Here is a 19,701-nt window from a genome sequence, read left to right on the forward strand (position 1 = left end):
CTGACAGTCAAGGCAAGGAATGGGGTCCTGAGATTGAAATAATTAACGTCTCTCCCATCACATTCTTGATTTCTTACAGAAACGAGCTTATAGTGTAATATTACAACTCTGAGAACGCGGCAAATGGTTCCTAATGGTTAACAATGCTAGTCCTTACTTAGCAGTAATTGAGACTGTTTTTAGCTAAGTGTGGAGTTCCCAGATCCTCCACATTTCCAGGATTTAGCTCCCGCAGGACTTCTCCCTGTTCTCCAAACTGAGGCTAGCACTGCAGGAATAGAACTCCAGAGCATGACTTCAAAATGAGTTTTGGAGACCTTGCGGAAGACAAGTTTGTGCACTGAGAGAATGAGAGACTATTTTGATTAATCCTTATCGCTGTTTACTCCAGTAACTTCAATTTTTCAGGTAACGGCATCAGTCCTGGAACTTTATTGTTAAACACTGTATATATCCAAGGTGTTTCTCTTGTAATCGAAGCTGAAACAAAGACCCACACACCAGGATTAACGTCCACTCTAATTATAGTAAACTACGAAATTCCTAACAGAATGTTATTTAAACATAATTATTACTCCTTTTTTTAAAGAATAGGTTCCGTTTCCCCATAATTGGGAGGACTGGTTAGTTGAATATGATTTAGCGTCTTTTTCAACAGCGAGGCGATATGAGACGTGTACCTACAATTCAACGTTGGACCCGAACATGAACTCCCGTCGAGAATCGAACTTGGGTCTCCCACGCCGAAGATACGTACGCTAAGAACACAGGCATGAGGGAGCTCTTATAATCGGGAAGATGGATCAGCGCACAAACTAACACTCCAGCAAGAACATGTTTCCTTACAACCCTCAATCAATATATTACAATTGAAAAATTCTTTTGTCTGACCAAATCGAAAGGCAGTTTGGTTGACTACCAGTTAAAAAGAGCAGACTATACACTACCTTCCGATTCAACAGGTTCTTCCAATATGTCTTCTTGTTCTGAGCCTTGGTCGCCTGACGATCTCTGTGCGCTTTCCAATTCTGTAGAAACAAAAACAAAATTAGTATTCAAACTTATATTGTTCTTCTTCATTTTTACACATTCAACGTTAACGTTACATTTCTCTACAAAAAAAAGCGCATTTTCTTCGCACGGGAAGAGAAAGGTTTCATACATACAAACTGGAAATTCGAATATTGAAGAAATTTCGCATGCTTTTCCCCTATAGAGGCGGAATTTTCGAAAACGCTTAAACATGTTGTTGGATCACTAAAGTAACTGAACTGATACATGATCATAAATAAGGCTCAGATTTCTATGGCATGTTTTCTTTTATTATTAATTTTATCATCATATTTTTTATTATTATTATAATTTTGACATCGCTTTATATGTCTAATTAAATATAAACATAGTTCTTACCTTCATGAACACAAAAATATACTGTTTTCATTCATCATATAAATGCGTAGTCAGTAACGTGTTGTGATCGGAGCTTCAGAGTTTAAGGTTATATATTCGGAACTAAAGTTGTAAAAATTTTAAATAAATAATTAATACTTTTAGGAATTTATGTTAAACATTTATTTATATTTTGTGGGCCATTCTGTCATATTGTTGTCACTTTTAGGGCATAAATGAACGACTACTTTCAGTTACTTAGATCATAGAAATCCGAGCCCTAATTATAACTATTAAATTGAACTAAGGAATGCATCTAAAAATTTATTAATTCCGAAATTTTCAAAGAGAACCCTCACTTTTGTTAGCGACTTATTTATTTCCATAAACACACACACTCCTTTTTCAACTGCATGTAATCGCTTCCATTAGCTCAATTATTTACTTACAATATTTCCCTTTGTATAAGCATTATAATTCCCGTTTGTTATAGGCACTGCACATGACCACCCTTTGCAAGTACGGTAAACAACTCACATCTGGATTATCTTCTTCCTCCTTTTAACCTACAGTCGACCATGCCCGTTCCGCCATGTAAAGCCCTACATTCCACGCGATTTTTGAATGAATTGCCATTTTCATACGGCTATTTCTAAGTACCAACAGCTAATTCCGTAACGGGAAGATGGATCACAGGGCTTACAGTGGTCTGGTCTCTTGTAAATAGTTGAAAAGTGACCAAAAGCACACGAAAAAGTGACCAAAATCTCACCATGTCCATTTTTTCCTTTGTCAATTTCTCTATCACCTCTCTCTCTTTGTTTGTTGTTTTGTTTCATCTTTTCTTCTTTACTTCTTCTTTTAGAGCTTCCTCCTTTCTTAGGTTTTGTAAGTATGCTTTGTAGTTACGGTAAGCACACTTAGCAGAGGTAAGAAGCTTCTGAGTAAGTGGAACCAGTTTTGGATTATTTCCGAATTTGTTCATCCCAGATATTATATTTAACTTAGCATTGAGAGTTCTCAAAGCCATGAAATATTTGAATTCATCACATACTCTTAAGAACATACAAGAAGCATAACACAGGACGAACATTATGAACCACACAAACACACACAACGTTGAGCGGAGCGTTAATTATTGCGAGAGAAAACTAAAAGACTATTATGATAGAAGAAAGAATAGACACCCCACCTTGAGAGCTTAAGCATCCACTGTGCTTTAGAAAGAATAAAAGCTGAAGTGAGAATAAAGCTTGTTTCACATGTGGTAGCAAGTACAGAAGCTTTCACAGGAGTAACGAGTAACAAGTTTCTGCTTTTTCTCATTTATTTTTATAATATTTTTCTTAGAAAACTGCCAATGCAAAACATAAATCACAAGAAAAAGTCACTTTACCACCCAAAAAAGTAACATTTAGTGACAAATTTGGGGGAAAAAAAGTAACTTTTAGTGACCAACTTGATAAAACTTTTTTTTTTTTTTTTTTTTTTTTTTTTTTTTTTTAAAGGACTTGCTATGAGCCCTTGGATCAGGAATTAGGAATTAAGATTTCTGAGCTTTCGGCATCTATAGCCATGTTAGCCCGTCACGTATGAGGAATGGTGTCCCTCGGAGGGGCGACTACCTGGAGAATTGAACAGGAAGAAAGGAATTGGGAAGGAAGGAAGAAGCCTGGGACCATTATGTAAGGTTTGCCTGATGTGAATAGGGAAAATATCACTCAGGATGGTCGACCTGAAAAAGCTTTTAGTCCTTCGGCCGAGTGTCTCCACCGAGAATCGAGTCCGGGATCACGAGAGCGTTAGCGACTACGTTACGCGGGACAACTCTCAATCCCCAATTGGTCTAAAGACATACTACAAGTATAATACGAAGAACAGATCGAAGATTTGTAAAGGGCATGATTTATGATCACGAACAATAAATGACTTATTCAGTGGATCAACAAAACAACTTTTAAAACTGCTTTTTGGGATACTGAAAGCAGGTATGTTATGAAATGAAATCTAAGTTTTACGTCCCACGGTTATGCCAGCTAGGCTAAAAGAACGGTGATGCTGAGAAATGAATGAAATGGTGGAATGAAGAAAGTGAGAGGAAACGGGAGAATCCCGAGAAACCTCACGCACAAAGCTCACTTGGTGCAAGCTGGGATCGAACCAAGAACCCCATGCACTACAGGTGAACGCTCTACCACTGAGCCACCGCTGCCCCAGCAGATATGTTGTTTTGGAAGAATATATTGAAGTTTTGTCAATAATTATGGAAAGTAAGAAATTCTTATCCACGTTTTTGCTTCTTTGGGAATAGTTTTTTTTATATATATATATATATAAGGAACTTGCACCAAGCTACACGTTTGATTAAACAAACTGCAACTTAAAACCGTTCTTTTTGTCTTATTTGATATAAGAACTGTATTTCATCACCAAGATCACATGGACGATCACAACTTAGTAACGCCCTACGAAAGATATTCTTCGTTGTAATAGAAAATGAGTTTCATAGGCAGATGCACCGCTTATTAATGAGCAAGATCGTGTGGTATTGACGGATACATATCAACAACGTCTATGGATGCAAGCAAAATAGCACCAGCATTTACACGTTATGACAATTATTGTTTAACGTCAAGTTTTTATATAGTCATTTGGATAGTAAGTAAACTGAATCCTGAAACGTGATATGATCGGACAAAGCGAAATGTAGTGCTTGTGCACTTATGTAAGGCCGTAAATAATGGAGAGGCACGGTGCATGTGTTTTTAGTTTAACTTTTTCGAAATCAGTAACAGTGGAAAAGAATGAATTATCGATTGTGCCTTTATGACCTGTGGCAATGGGTTGCGCGGATGTGAAACAAAATTCCATTTCTCAGTTGTTTTTAGAAATACCTGTGTATCTCTGTTTCGACATAATTAAATATTGATTTCCTTTGTCAGTCATTAAACACCAAATTGATTCTTCTCCACTCTTGACTGTCTTAGAAAAAGATAAGATAAAAATACATGCATGTTGCTTTCCCATAAAAGTTACAAGCCCGATATTTCTCTTCTTCCGATCATATCAGGTAAACTTTTAAATGCTAATGCTATTTTGCTTGCATCCATAGATATTGTTATGTACCCGTCGTTCTTTTAGTATCCATTTTTTACTTTACGCTTATTTAGTGTCCTGTTCCCATACCATTTTTCTCCTGTTTCTATCCTTGTTACTTACCATTGAAAACGGAACTGGCTTGTAGTTCCGATACGTGTGGAGGATATTTAGTTTTCCCACAGGAGGATATATTGGTAAGTAACGAATTTTTTTTTAAGTATATACGTGGCTTAGCGCTTTCTGATATCGGAACTAGTAGGAAAGAAAAAGAGCTGAGAAAAGGACTGGAAAGTGATTAACTAACCTACGTCAAATATCAAAAACTGTTGAAACTTACGTTTACTCATTTCAAATGAAAAGTTTAAACACTAAATATCATGCCCTTAAACCAAGGGTTTCGAGATATTATAGCTCCAGCTATGAGCATATTATATAGTATATTTCACTTGGAACGAGGTGAATCTGGATTAAGAATTATATAAATCAGATACTCATATTTCAGAATTCATTAGGTTTACAGAGAAGAGAGTTGCTATTCACACTTCTCATTTAAAGTAATTAAACGTTATTTTCCCCGTGCTTTGCGCTACGTGCATCAACTCTTTCCCCTTACACATAAAACAAACACTGTACGCACGAACCTGATTCTCTTTTCATAGCAGCGTCCTCTTCCTCTTGGTCTTCCACATCCGTTACCATTATAGAAGGAATGACGTCTTTATTGGTGGAAGTGGGAACGTTCGCTTCTGTCTGGTCACTCTCAGCGCTTCCGCTGGAGGCTTGTGCAGTCACCGATTGACCCACTTCGGACGATAACTCCGTTGGTGCAGTATCTCCTGCAAACAGAGAACATTTCCTTTTCAATTACAGTTTCACAACATACCATTAAAAATACAGTAAAACCTCGCTTCACGGACGTTTTTTTTTTCGCCAAAAATATTTCCATTACAAGTAGTAAGTGCATCACAGTTAGGAGTGTTTTATGTGTATCGCCGTCGCAGGAAACCAATACAATGAACCTGCTCCTCAAGACTTTTTTATATATTAATACATAAATGTTGACAACGAACGACAGACTCTTTAACGCCACAAAACTACGAACTGGAATTCATCTTTAAAACATGTAATTTTGTTCAGCTAGATATGATCTCTTCTTTGGAAAATATTATACTGAAACAAAAAATTAAAATTCAAGCGTTGATCATACTTTTGGGCTTCATCTCATTCACCATACTCTCTGCTGCCATCTAGCTAATGTCATATTGAGACGACTGATAACGCTATACTTCATAGATGGTGTGGCTGTCGTACAGTATCAATTTTTAGGTTCACAAAAAAAAAAGAACTTTTCGAAAAGTGCGCATCAGGATTTACAATCACCAATATCATAATGTTCAGCTCAATAAGATCTATTGATATTTTAACTAATAATATTGTAGAATTACGGGACAGAATCCTTCCTTTAACAAACACTCTGATACGGACATTCCCTCTTCATAAATTATCCTCACTTCATACGTATTTACCACACAAAATATTTCCTTCAATTTTAAAGTAAGTTTGGGATATAGTATAGTTGACGGGAACCCCTTTCGCAGCAATGAGGTGGTAAACAATGACAGAACAGCTGCAGGCTGAACTTGTTCTTTCCTCTGTCCACAAGTGCTTCTAGTGGGAATCCTAGAAACTATTCGAGGAGTAAAAATAATCCTGGATAGCCAGCCATACGATGTGTGATTGCAAAGTTTTAAGACTGGGCTTGTAATTTAAAAATGGCAGTACTTACAGGCTATTATAATGGATCTCCTTCAAAGTAGTCCCCTGTTGAATGAAGACACCGATTCCAACGATGTTTCCACTTCTGGAAGCATTCCTGAAAATTATTTTCCGTGATGGTGTGAAGCACTCTCTCCGTATTTGTTTCAATGTCCTCAATTGAGTCAAATTTCTTCCCTTTCAATGACAATTTTAATTTAGAAAAGAGGCAGAAATCGGCCGGGGCCAAATCTGGGGAATACGGGAGTTGCGGAAGCACAGGAATGTTGAATTTGGCCAAAAATTCCTGGATCGAAAACGCACAATGCGCTGGTGCATTGTCGTGGTGGAGAATCCAAATCTTTTCTTTCCAGAGGGCACGCCTTTTCCGCCGCATATTTTCGCATAGACGCTGAAGGACACTTTTGTAGTATTCCTGGTTGACCGTCTGCCCCCAAGGGGCAAATTTATGATGCACGATACCCTTAGAATAGAAAAAAAACACCAACATTGTATTCACATTCGACCGACTTTGAGGCGCTTTGTTTGGTCTTGGTGAATCTGGGCTCTTCCACTAAGATTGGGCCTTTGTTTCTGGGTTATACCCATAAACTCATGACTCATCGCCTGTTATTACCCTATTCAAGAAATCTGAGTCCAGTTCTTGGGACACTTCAAGTCTGTGTTGTTTTTACTCATGTGACAACATTTTTGGAATGAATTTCGCGGACACTCGCCGCATGTTCAAATCATCAGTTAAAATTGACTGAACCGCACAGAAAAATAAATTCAGGTCTTCAGCCATCTCCCTAATTGTAAGTCTACCGTTCGGACGCACTAAATCGCCAACTTTCGCAATGTTTTCGTTAGTTTTTGATGTTGAAGGCCGGCCAGACCGGGGGTCATCCACTACTGACTCGAGACCATCTTTGAAACCAGATAAACACGTTTGACCGGCTCAGACATTTGTCTCCAAAAGCTGTTTTTAAGAGTTCGTAAGTCTCCGAAGCAGATTTCCCAGTTTTAAAACAAAATTTCACACAAACACGTTGTTCCAATTTTTCATCAATTTTGCGCACTTAAAAGTTCCCAAGACACACACACATGCCCGCACTCAACTGGCTCCTACGCCGTACTGAATAAAGATATCTCGGTGCATGTTTCAACATATCTCAAGGACACACAAAGCCACCGCTTCCATGCTAACGGGCGATTATATCTACTCCTCCTGAACAGTGTTGCCAACTGTCTTAAAACTTGCCAATCACACCAAGTGTGACCAAAAATTCTGTGGAACGCCTTTCCTTCGATGATAAATTTCTCTTCGGGCCTGCATCTTCCCCCGCAACTTCAAACCAATCGTTAATTTTACGATTTAAAAAAAAAAAAAAAAAAAAAAAAACTAACAATCATGAGAAAAATTACCTCAAATCTGATATTTGTGTATTTTTATATCCCACATCTGAGATCAGTTTTCTAGGAACTCCATGGACGCGTATGTTTTAAAATATAATTAAATTGCATTCAACATCCTCAAATAATTATAAAAACAGCAATTAGATATTTATCCATACGTGGATATTTTTTTACCAGTAGCATACTCATCAGTTCTTTGTAAGAGAAATATTTTCCCCTCTCATTCTGTTTCGAAAATTTCCCAGTAATTCGAATACTAAGTACAGGACTTAGTTAGTAGCATAAATTACATTTGTAATTAACGTATTTACTGTATATTACATACAATCCGCTGTGAATAATCTAAATGTGTGTAACCTTTCTCAATTATGGACAAATACTCATGTCCCACCTCATGTAGTAATAAAATCACATATTTGCTTTGGGAAATAGAAAGACATTATTTCGAATCTTCTATTTAAAAATAAATAAATAAATAAAGCTGGTACAATAATTTCATACCATTTGCTTCATACAAAAAACTAGAGATCTCTTAGTGGTAGATTCAGAAAGAACTAACCAACAGGTCTGCCCTTGATCTCTCTTCTCAAATCAATATGTACGAGGCATATACGAAAACTTTCCTAACTTATCAAAATATTCAACGATATTAACTTTCTAAACCGAAGTTTCTTCTTACAAACTATTTCCATACCTTGCGGCGAAACTTGTAATGGTGTTGATGGAACACTCCTGCCAGTTCCTGACTCTTCCAATTGAGAAAGGTCCATTTTCGTGTCATCCATTCCTTGTGATGCTACCTGGGCAACTTCTGTCCAAAACAAATGAAAAAATAAAACTCAATTTAATGATAATAAAAAAATTAACAACATGGAAACAGCTTCAACTTATGAACATATTGAAGCAACCTCTAATGACAAAGAGCTACAAACTTCTTAAAAAAAAAACCTTTCTACATATGTTACGTACCATTTTTTTTTTTTTTTTAATAAATAAATATTACGTGGTTTTGTAATTTGCATACTGATTTTACTGTTATGTTTGCCCGGAGGTTATCACTTCTACCTCTTTTTCTTTCTGGAGGCATATAAGGAGCTCCACACGCTGCTTCCTCATTTGAGGATTCATTATCATACTTTGGCCTTTCTGGATTTGGTTACATTGTCATATCTTCTACTCATCCCAGTGAAATGACGGCTGTAGAAGACTGTCGACACCGACCATAAATGATAGCACGATGCGTCTAAAATAGATACGTCAAAAATTATGCGGAATATTAGTTTTTCTAAATATATATATATATATATACATATAACAGTGTGTATTGGACAAACCCCGTTCCGGACGACCAAACTTCAAACGAAACGAAAGAGACTATCTTGGCTAAGGTTTATACTAGCACAAAGAAATCGCTTCGTCGGACATCCACGGAGTTGGGTGTTTCAAGGTCAACCATCCACAAAATCCTGGCAGAGGAGAAGTTTCATCTGTACAAATTACATATATTGCATCACTTAAATGAAGATGACCCCGATAGACGTATGCAGATGTGTGAATGGTTTGTAGATAAATTGTATGAATATATCAATTTTACTAAAGACTGTGTGTTGTTCAGTGATGAAGCTATGTTTTATGTCAATGGTAAAATAAACAAATAAAATCTTCGACACCGGTCTCAAGGCAATCCACTTGGATGAGTCCATCCAAACAACAGGGTTGTCAAAAAGGATGATGTGGTGTGGTTTGTGGAAAGCTCATGTGCTAGGACCTTTCTTCTTTGATGAACATGTAACGGGTGAGACTATCTGAACATGCTGAGAGACAAATTTGATGCCTCAAATTGAGCGTTTAGGTGAGGGACTTCCAGACTGGTTTCAACAGGATGGGCTTCCTGCTCATTTTGCTGCAGCTGTTAGATTGGTTGAATGACAATTTTCCTCACTGGATTGGGAGATGTTATGTGCAGTGGTCTCCCTCGTTCGCCAGACTCCCCCTTGATATCTTTTTCTGGGGTATGCTGAAAGAGAAACTTTACTCGATGAAGTTTAAAAATTTAAACCACCTAACAGAACGCATTAGTGTGCTGAAGTCGATGGCAATTCAGACCTATTCTATCGAGTTCACTTTTTAATCTTGCGAAGTGCATCAAATTATGCATTGAACTGAAAATATTATTCATTAACATTAAATTGACTAAAAGGTGCTTGTTTTCCATGTACTCAGAATTTATGAACACTCTGTATATATTAACTTTATCCATTCGAGAGACAAAACACTTCTGCTAGCTTTCTCCGATCTTCGAAGCACTTCTGGAATGCAATTTTCAGTATACGGTCCAGTGATTTTGCCTTTATCCCATAAGTATTGGGAAAATGTCTTTTCACGCTTTCCTTTATCTTCGGTAGTACGAAGAATTCGTAGGGACCATGCTAGGAGAATACAAAGGCTCTGGCATAATAATGGTTTTCTCTTCCAAAAAAAAAAAAAAAAAAAAAAAAAAAAAAAATCGAAGTGGTGAAGTGTGAGCGATAAAAATTCAACATTTTCGGAACAAATTTTGTTGCCACGCGTCTCATGCCCAGAACATCCGAAAAAATAAAAATTGGTATAAACCAAATGGTATGCCAACATCGTGAGCAACATCTCTGATTGTGATTCAACGATTGTCGATGATAATTTTTTATACCTTTCCAACGTTATTTTTTATTCATGTGCTGGTCTTTTTAACGTTTCCACGGCCCTCCTGGAAACACTTGTACAACTTGTAAATGTTAATTTTATCCACAGAAGCCTCACCAAAAGCTAAACTGAACATTTTCAACAGTGCTGCACTTAATTCCATTCCTAAAACAAAATTTAATGCCAATTTGTTCTTCCGTTTTTACCATTAGTAAAAAATCGCCGAATACACAAAGTGCAATTTTATCGACAGTTAACAATAAAGCAAATGTTTGACATTACTACAAATAGCAAAATACGTACGGAACAAGTGTGCTAAAAAAACAAACAAATGTCTACACAGCGCGTCAAATTCTAAAATTCTGCGTATTTTTATACGCTTCGTATATCTAGTTTTACAGTATTTTCACAAAGACACCAATTTTACTTTTTTGTGTGCTAAGAAAACGATAAGAAAGGATTAAAGTATATGTTTGAAAATTAAGGTAGTATTACAATATGTTCACATGAATTTAACTGGAATTTCTAAAGCTTCAGCTAAGACTTACCTGCTTGTGTTGTAGAAGGAGTTGGAACATCAGATGTCGCCGAGAACACAAATCGACCTGATGGTACATGAGGAGAGCTCACCGTTTCACCAAATCCGTCCGTTCTACGTGGCACAAATAATGTTGGAGTGCTTGGAACAATACTGTCGTCTCCAGCATCCTCGAACTGCTGCGGCTACAAAAAATTATCCACATAGCAATTGTCTTTATCTTCACATTATTAGATCCTTATCTTCAAATTTCACATATTATATTAAACAGAGCGTTGAAATTCCCAGTTTTAATAAGCATAGTGTGTGTGGATACATTAAAACGATTTTTTTCTATTTTTCAATACTAGCAACCATACACGTTAATGTATATTACTAATCAATTGTGTGTGTTCTGCATGAAATCCATCCAAATGGGATCAACATACGGTCTTCCAATCTATCCGTGATGTCAACCCACTGATATGTTTAAATGAATGAAGCCTGTGTACGATGAAGTATGCGTTTGCAACGCAGCCCCCCCCCCCCCCCCCCGTAAAGAACTAGATGAAACAACAGACAAGCCAGTTTTAGGGCCAAACCCGAATGGTTGCTACAGAATACAGTCGTACAACGGTGAATGAACAATTCGTTCCGTCTTGGAGCAACGCAATATAAAAGTTAGTACTGCACATGTGATAGCAACATGGTTATTACAAGGTTTGACCTATTCCTCGAATTCCATACAGAAGGAATTAGGCGATTAGTCTCACAATGTAACAAGTGTCTGAATTTTCTGATAAGGACCTCTTGAGAAATAGATATTATTCAAACGGTTGTCACGCACATGTCTGTCTCTACTGTATAAAGCTCATATATATATATATATATATATATATATATATATATATATATATTATTAGTCCAGATAATGCCATTAATGCCTTTCAACGTATATGAAAGTTTTGCTTGAAGAATTCCACACTCAAAGAACATTAACAGTAATAGAAATTTAGCAATATCGGATCATAAAATGGTAAAGTGGTCGGATCTTTTCCCTACACAAACACACATTTCATTAATTTATGTACGCACTCCCCCCACACATTAAGTTTTATTATAAGACGTACGTACATCTTTTCGTGTCGCGAATTGCAGTTTGCCACTAGGTTTGGATGTTTAAGGTACCACCAATAGCGTCCGTTCAGTGTGATTAAGCGGACAGGAAAAGAACAATTACAGTACGGATAGCTCAAACTCTACCTTTTGTTGTAATCTCAACCACTTGGAAAGCAATCTTATCAATAAACTCATTTGCTCCTCCAAATTATTATAGTGTTTACAAATATATACTAAACGTCCAAATTTTGCTTACAGCTGTCAGCCGTTTCAAAACTGAAGTAAAAATGATATTTAAAAGCAGTAAGGTATATGGAAATTAAAGGTTTACACTTTATTTATTTAAGAATGTGAACATTTAATTTCTACATATCTACCCCTTACTAATACATTTCCTTACCGTAGCGTTGACAATGCTGATAGCCATTTGCGACAATATAACGTTTAATATAATTTTCTAAACAATTTGGAGAAGTAAAAGTAGCACATTTTAAGTAAAAATCCCAGTCACTCCATGCAAGTAGGTTCTTTAGCACTAAGCTGTCATCAACACCTCTCAACTAATTAGATAGCTTCTGCCAGTATAAATGCAAAGTTTATATATAAAGGGCTATTCAAAAAGCGCGCCGGTTTTGGATCGTCTGGCAAATTTTTTTTTTCTCGGTTGCCGACATTCTTTTGTGTTGTTGCTCTACCCACAAACAATACGATTGTCGCCTTAGTCTGAATTTCTCGCATTTCTTCAGTATGTATCTAGCCATGGAGCAGTTTACTATAGCCCAACGTGTGCTAATTGTGAAAACTTTTTATCAGGATGGAGAAAGTTATGCAGCATCTATCAGGCGACTTCGCGCGGTTCTTGGGCGAAATGAGACATCGAATGAATCAGCAGTTACAAACTTATGAAAAAGTTTATTGAAACGGGTTTAACACTGAACATTCAAAGTCCTGGGCGTCATCGTAGCGGTAGTTCTGAGCAAAACATTGCGGTTGTTCGTGACAGTGTGGCTGTTAGTTCAATGGAATAGACTCCTCGCCGTTCCCAAAAACTGGGTATAAAATGTCCTTCGTACAGAGAATTCTCCAGTTATTCACCATACCTGAAATCAGAATTGTGATGAACACGTTTATGAATTTTGTTAGTGTGTTTTGAAAAAATAAAGTTCATAATTTGATGTAACAAAACCGGCGCGCTTTTTGAATAACCCTATATATATATATCCATTTTCCGCTAGATGAGAATATTTTTGAGGGCATCTAAATTATCTGTTTTTTAAAAATTATTACTTCGTCTGAAAAACTTAAAATATTGTTAGTTGCAAAATACGGCACAACAATGAAAACAATGGAATGCAAGGAACTCTGTTTCACAATCCTTGCTAGCAATATTTCGTAAGTGCAAAGACCTACACATCAGTTACGAACATCTGCAAAATGGTGGAGTTTGTTATGAGTGCACAGGGATTGCATCGTTAAGTACAATAAACATGTATTGGACTGAAGTATAAAAAAGTAGTCTTAATATGGAGAATTAAAAGCAGTGCTCATTCATTGTTCTTGCCAAAAATAATATAATTATCTCAAGTATGATTCCTTTATGTTTGATAGTTTCTTTGGTGCTGTACAGCTCCATTATGGAGTCAGCAAAGAAAAGAGGTTGCGTACAATGCTAACATAATATGTTGTCAATTACCAGTGAACATTAAAATTTCATTTGCCTTTCATTTCGTGTTTAATCTTTTGTTTCTAAAAGACTGTACAGGTAGCCATTTTATATTAAACAGATATATACACCATAAACAACAATTCAAAATCTGGCAGTTTATCTGATTGCAATAATGTGAAGAGACTTTGGGGGAAGATGGCTGAAATGTAGAAGACACTACGTAGATTCTATATTGCAAAAGCAAATTGTCCTAAAATGGATTAAACATAGTCACAAAAGCACGAAACCTTAATGTCAATGTAAAATCAATGAAAAAATTGAAGTCGCCCACATATCTCAAAAACTATAATAACGAATTAGTTAAATGAAAGCTTATTGCAAAGAGCATAAAAACGATGTATAGCACGTAAAGTAAATATGGATAAAACATTCTCCAAGTCAGTCAAGTTGTTTGAGTAGAATCAATGATAATGACAAAATATATGCATCTTCTTCCAATTATCCAGGGCGACCCACGCAGAGGTTACGTGCTTGAAATATCTCACATCTGGATTTGCAAACTCCAGACTCGATTTTCATATGAAGCCTTCCTGATTACAAATAATAATTGCACGGAAACTATTACTACTAGAGAATAACGGTTTGCGGCATCTTGAAGTGCAACTCAAACAGTTTTTCGTTGTTGATTGTTAATTGTTGTTATTTGTTGCAGGTGTTTATGAACAAAAATGACAACAGCACAAGAGAGAGCGCAGTGCGTGGTGTGGTTGGCTGAGACTAAATCACCAATTACAAATCACCAATTACCGTGCAAAGGAACTTCAGACGAAAATTCCAATGGGACCCAACCAGACGTTAAGACCATTAAAACATGGTTTGAGAAGTTTTTAGTCACGGGAAGTGTCAACCGACAGCGTGGCTGGGGCAAAGCACGAACGTCTGAGCAAACTCTGGATGAGGTCAAGGAGGCCTTCACTAGAAGCCCAACAAAGTCAGTTCGCAGAGAGTCACGCAAGCTGAACACATCCCACGTTCAACGGTCCATAAGGTGCTTCATAAAAGACTGTGTTTGTATGCATACAAGGTGCAAATCTTCAGACGCTACAGTCCGATGACCTATGAAAGCGGACCAGGTTTGCAATGGAGATTCTGGAACAAATCGAGGATGATCCCGATTACTTGGGGAGGGTGATCTTCAGTGATGCGTCAACATTTCACACATGAGGCAACGTGAATAGTCGCAATGTGCGCATTTGGAGTTCCAAACCCCCATACGTTGTTCGTGAATATGTCAGAGATAGCCAGAAAGTGAATGTGTAGTGAGCTTCGGGACGCGACACAATTATCGGACCATTTTTCTTCATGGAGCACACAATAAGTGGTCACGTTTATCTGGACATGCTTGAACATTTTGCTTTTCCACAGCTACTCCCTTTGCAACCAAACATGATATTCCAACAGGATGGTGCCCCACCGCACTGGAGTTTAGATGATCGTAGGGCTTTAGACCGAAAGTTTCCACAGCGATGGATTAGATGCAATGAACCCACTCCTTGGCCACCACTATCTCCCGACATAACCACTATGGATTTCTTCCTATGGGGCTACGAAAAAGATAGAGGCTACGCCACACCTGTACGTGATATTCCTGCTCTTCACTCGAGTTTAGATGATCGTAGGGCTTTAGACCGAAAGTTTCCACAGCGCTGGATTAGATGCAATGAACCCACTCCTTGGCCACCACTATCTCCCGACATAACCCCTATGGATTTCTTCCTATGGGGCTACGAAAAAGATAGAGGCTACGCCAAATCTGTACGTGATATTCCTGCTCTTCGTCACAAATTGAAGCAGCCACCAACTGCATCACACCGGACATGCTACACAACACATGGCGGGAGACTGAATATCAAACTAGACATTTTGAGAGCTACTAACTGGGCCCATATAGAAGTGTGTATATATATATATAGACCCCTCCCCTCCCCCCAAAAAAAAACTAACTGAGTTTCTCTTCAAGGTGCCGGAAACTGTTATTTTCTGGCACTAATAGTTTCCATGCAATTAATATCTGTAATCAGGGAGGTTTCATGTGGACACCCTGTATCTCAGTGCATACAAACACACAATACCAATACGATAAAACCGCTGAATACAAACTCCTCAGTCAAATCTCTTAACGAGTTCGGTTTATAACTTAATGATGATGATACAAAATATTCAAATAAGTATAAAAGTAGATTCCTGCTATGCTCCACCTAAAAACGATTCCTGCTATGCTTTACCTAAAAACAATATTATGTTTCAATTCCGCCTTTATGCCCCAAGTTTTGGATATGCACATTTTGTTTTTTAATTAATTAAAAGTAGATACTGCCGAAAACTTACTAAGTTGACAATAGGCATCAGCTGCTGCTGGTTTAACGGAGTAAACCTTTCCTGGCGACTTCCGCTGCTTACTTCTTCTGCACCACTCGCAGAGCTCTCCGCTGGCTGCGCTTCGACCACCGGTTGCACCTCCTGAGAACTCGTCTCGACAGACTGACTCACTTCCTCAGTTGTATCTACAACAACACACAATGCTTTCAGTTCAAACACAAAATCTAGATGCAAGCAGAAAATTGTTCAGTCTTCAACTGATGCGATGTTTTCATCAAATATAATTACATTCGTAGATATAAGAAGAAAGGGAATCTTGTGAGAAACTACAGCAAACAATAGGTTATGACTTGCAGTGTTTAAAGAATACCAAGTTTTTACGGACACCAAACGCCCAAGATCGAAATCTAAAGGAAACAGAAAGCGGTTCATGAAAATACACAAGAACTAGTATGCATTCTATCTGAATACTGATGTCTCAGAATCCTCTGTTATAAGCGTAACGAATTGTGTAAGGTAATTATGGTACGGAGATACAATTTTAAGAACAGAATACTGGTTGTATGAGTACCAGAGGACTGTCGAATATGTATGTAGTATATTCCCCTAAGAGGTATACGACACTATGTCACATTTGTCTAAGTTTACAGGAGGGCAATTTTATAATGCCGATTGTTTTTTATTTATTTATTTATTTATTTATTTATTTTCTGCTACTTTTTGTTGAACATAAAGAACGTAGTGGTATCGTTTTGTTACAATAATTCAACAAACGTTAGCGGAAAGTAAATAAAAGCAACAATCGGCATAATAAAATTGCTCTCCTGTAAACTTAGATAAATGTGACAGTGTCCTATACCTCCGAGGAGAAGATATCGATAGAGTGCTTTTATGTAATTCCATGAGCCGCTTGCGACAGATCCTACAATTGTTCAAGCTGAGACGTTTTAAAATTGATTTTTCGCATTTTCGGTGATTAATAAATCTTCAAGGAGTATTTTTCTGACCCATGATTATTACAACTTTTTTCTTGCATTTAATTTAAGAAATTCCATCCAGAAGTTTGGTGGTATTATTTTCCCGCATACCTTGCATGCAACATGTCCTGTGTGTCTAATATCTAATTAATACATACAAGTTTAAGCCGTCTTAAGTTGAGTTGATACAACAGTTTTACAACTTAAGTTGATAAAAAATACAGGGAAATGGCGGATGATATAATTCGTAAAGAGTTAGAACAACTACAAGAAGCTATTGAACGAATGAAGAGCAAGGGTAGGAAAAAGAAAAAAAGAAAAGATGATAAAAAGAAGAAACGAGGAAAAGGAATGAAAGGTACTGAAGTTCAAGAACGAACAACAGAGGAAATCATTGAAGAACTGGTTACAACTGGAATTATCACTGAATATCCAAAACAGAGTTTATCCTCGTATATTGGAGAATACTATTCCGTCCAACACATGCTTCTCAAGAAGAAGAAACCAATACCACAGCCGTTCTTAGGTGAAATACGTAGGCTTGTCAGGGAAATATGTGTACTTCCAATGGGTCACAGTGAAATACACCGTCGAGCTCCTCTCGTCAAATCAGTACTACTTGCAGGAGCTGATGGATCCGGCAAGAATCTTCTAGTCAATGGCACCTGCACAGAAATAGGAGCTGTTATGTTCCAGCTGAACGTTCAGAACTTAGCAGAAAATTATCCACAAGCACAAGATATGGTCAAACTCCGTCAAACTGTTTTGAAAATGGCTCGTCTACTTCAGCCCTCCGTAATATATGTGCCACACGGTGATATTGTATTTCCCAAGAAAAAGGGCAGTTCACGGTAATCGACTAACAAGTTTAGTGCAAAAAATTGTCAGAGGGATCGGAGGGGAGGACAGAATTATGGTAATAGTAACAGTTGATCAACCTTGGCAGTGTAAAGAAGGAATCATGAAAAAGTTATTCGATCGCTATATTTACATTCCTCCACCTGACAACGCTACATTAGCATTTCTATGGAGATCAATCCTGTCCCATTATCATGGAATCAGCCTTGATATAAATTTAATACCTTTAGTGACAATATCACAAGGTTTCACTGTGGGAAACATACAGAATGCAGTAAATGACATATTTACAAGCGAAAGAATCGTAGAGTTAGCAGCAAGGCCATTGAACTATGCAGAAGTAGCAGCGGCTTTATCTGTATACGAGCCAGTAACAGAGAAAGATATAGAGGCTTTTGAACAGTGGTACAGACAAATGCCACTGAAGAGATTGAAAAACGTCGATCCATACGCCTCGAAAAAGAAGACTGAAACGGAAGATAAAAATAAAAAGAAGGCTTAATCGACAACTTATATTAGTAGTAGTAGTAGTAGTAGTAGTAGTAGTAGTAGTAGTAGTAGTAGTAGTAGTAGTAGTAGTAGTAGTAGTAGTAGTAGTAGTAGTAGTAGTAGTAGTAGTAGTAGTAGTAGTAGTAGTAGTAGTAGTAGTAGTAGTAGTAGTAGTAGTAGTAGTAGTAGTAGTAGTAGTAGTAGTAGTAGTAGTAGTAGTAGTAGTAGTAGTAGTAGTAGTAGTAGTAGTAGTAGTAGTAGTAGTAGTAGTAGTAGTAGTAGTAGTAGTAGTAGTAGTAGTAGTAGTGGTGGTGGTGGTGGTGGTGGTGGTGGTGGTGGTGGTGGTGGTGGTGTGAGAACATTTTTATACTGCTAATTTTAAGGAGGCATATAAAAATATTTAAATTTACCTACCTAACATTTTAACCTCATCATTTTCAGTGCCATCCGGTTCTCCGTCATCGGGTAATTCCTCCTGAAAGAACATAGCCAAGTAACTATTTAAAACACAAACACAAAAAACGTAGAATTACCTGTTGTTTCTCAATTATTCACATGAAACAATTTTTCAATATTTCAAGGACCTGTTGTTTACTTTGAGAGAACCTGAGCAAAATACAACCTACAACAGAAGAAAAATGGCAGGAGACTTCCAAACTATGCAAATGCACTACTGAAACCGGAAGCAGTAATATGTAACTTCCGGCTGCAATAGACGGATAACGTGAGATAGGAATGAGTTCAACGGACGCTGAATCCATATCAAAAATGTTTCTTCGTATCTCTTACAATTATTACTACGTAGGAATCAAAACTGAAAGCGAAAATTGCACTAATTCTTACTACCTCTAGCTTTACCAGAAGAATCAAGCTAGAATATGATCCTAATCTTTTGGATTAGGAATGCATACTAAAAACATTCTGTAGCCTTCTATTACCGTTTTCGCTTTACGGGAATCCACATTAGAACCGGAAGTGGCTGTTGATTTTCTAACTCTTCTTATATCAAAACACGAATAAAGTCCGAGAGTAACCTATTCAAAAAGTACTGAACTCGTTTAAATAAATAAATAAATAAATAAAGCAAGCAAGCAAGAAAGAACGAAAGAAAGAAAGAAAGCCACTTCAAGCTCTCTATGGCGATCGTATTAAAACCGGAAATCGCAGCTTCTACCGCTTTCGATTTAAATAAGAAAGAAAAGTGGAAATGGAAGTTATTCTTGTGACGCTCAATCTTCATCAAAACGCCAGTTCTTGCTTTCTCTTACCGGTTTTTCTCTATAGAGATCAATATTAAAACCGGAAGTAATAGTAAATTTATACATTTCCGGTTTTAGTAAAGAGAAAAAACCTGTTGG

The 19,701-nt window shown here is 37.2% G+C and overlaps 1 protein-coding gene across 6 annotated transcripts in view; it reads right to left on the reverse strand.

Moving 5' to 3' along the window:
• Mgtor (nuclear basket protein megator) overlaps positions 1 to 19,701 on the reverse strand; it is a 139,129-nt gene that overhangs the window by 20,954 nt on the left and 98,474 nt on the right. For 5 of the 6 annotated variants that reach the window (XR_014129185.1, XR_014129184.1, XM_081746302.1 and 2 more), the window contains exons 28-33: positions 18,758 to 18,818; positions 16,029 to 16,204; positions 10,887 to 11,061; positions 8,354 to 8,470; positions 5,130 to 5,324; positions 948 to 1,028 (exon numbers count right to left, since the gene is read on the reverse strand). Coding sequence is in view for 4 of the 6 variants with exons in the window: in XM_081746302.1 (XP_081602428.1) it covers positions 948 to 1,028; positions 5,130 to 5,324; positions 8,354 to 8,470; positions 10,887 to 11,061; positions 16,029 to 16,204; positions 18,758 to 18,818 (805 nt within the window). In the remaining 2 variants the exon portion in view is untranslated. The remainder of the gene's footprint in view (positions 1 to 947; positions 1,029 to 5,129; positions 5,325 to 8,353; positions 8,471 to 10,886; positions 11,062 to 16,028; positions 16,205 to 18,757; positions 18,819 to 19,701) is intronic. The other variant, XM_081746301.1, reaches the window with a different exon arrangement.

The sequence above is a fragment of the Thermobia domestica genome, chromosome 18, assembly GCF_964235325.1.
Source record: "Thermobia domestica chromosome 18, izTheDome1.hap1.1, whole genome shotgun sequence".
Taxonomy (NCBI): Eukaryota; Metazoa; Arthropoda; class Insecta; order Zygentoma; family Lepismatidae; genus Thermobia; species Thermobia domestica.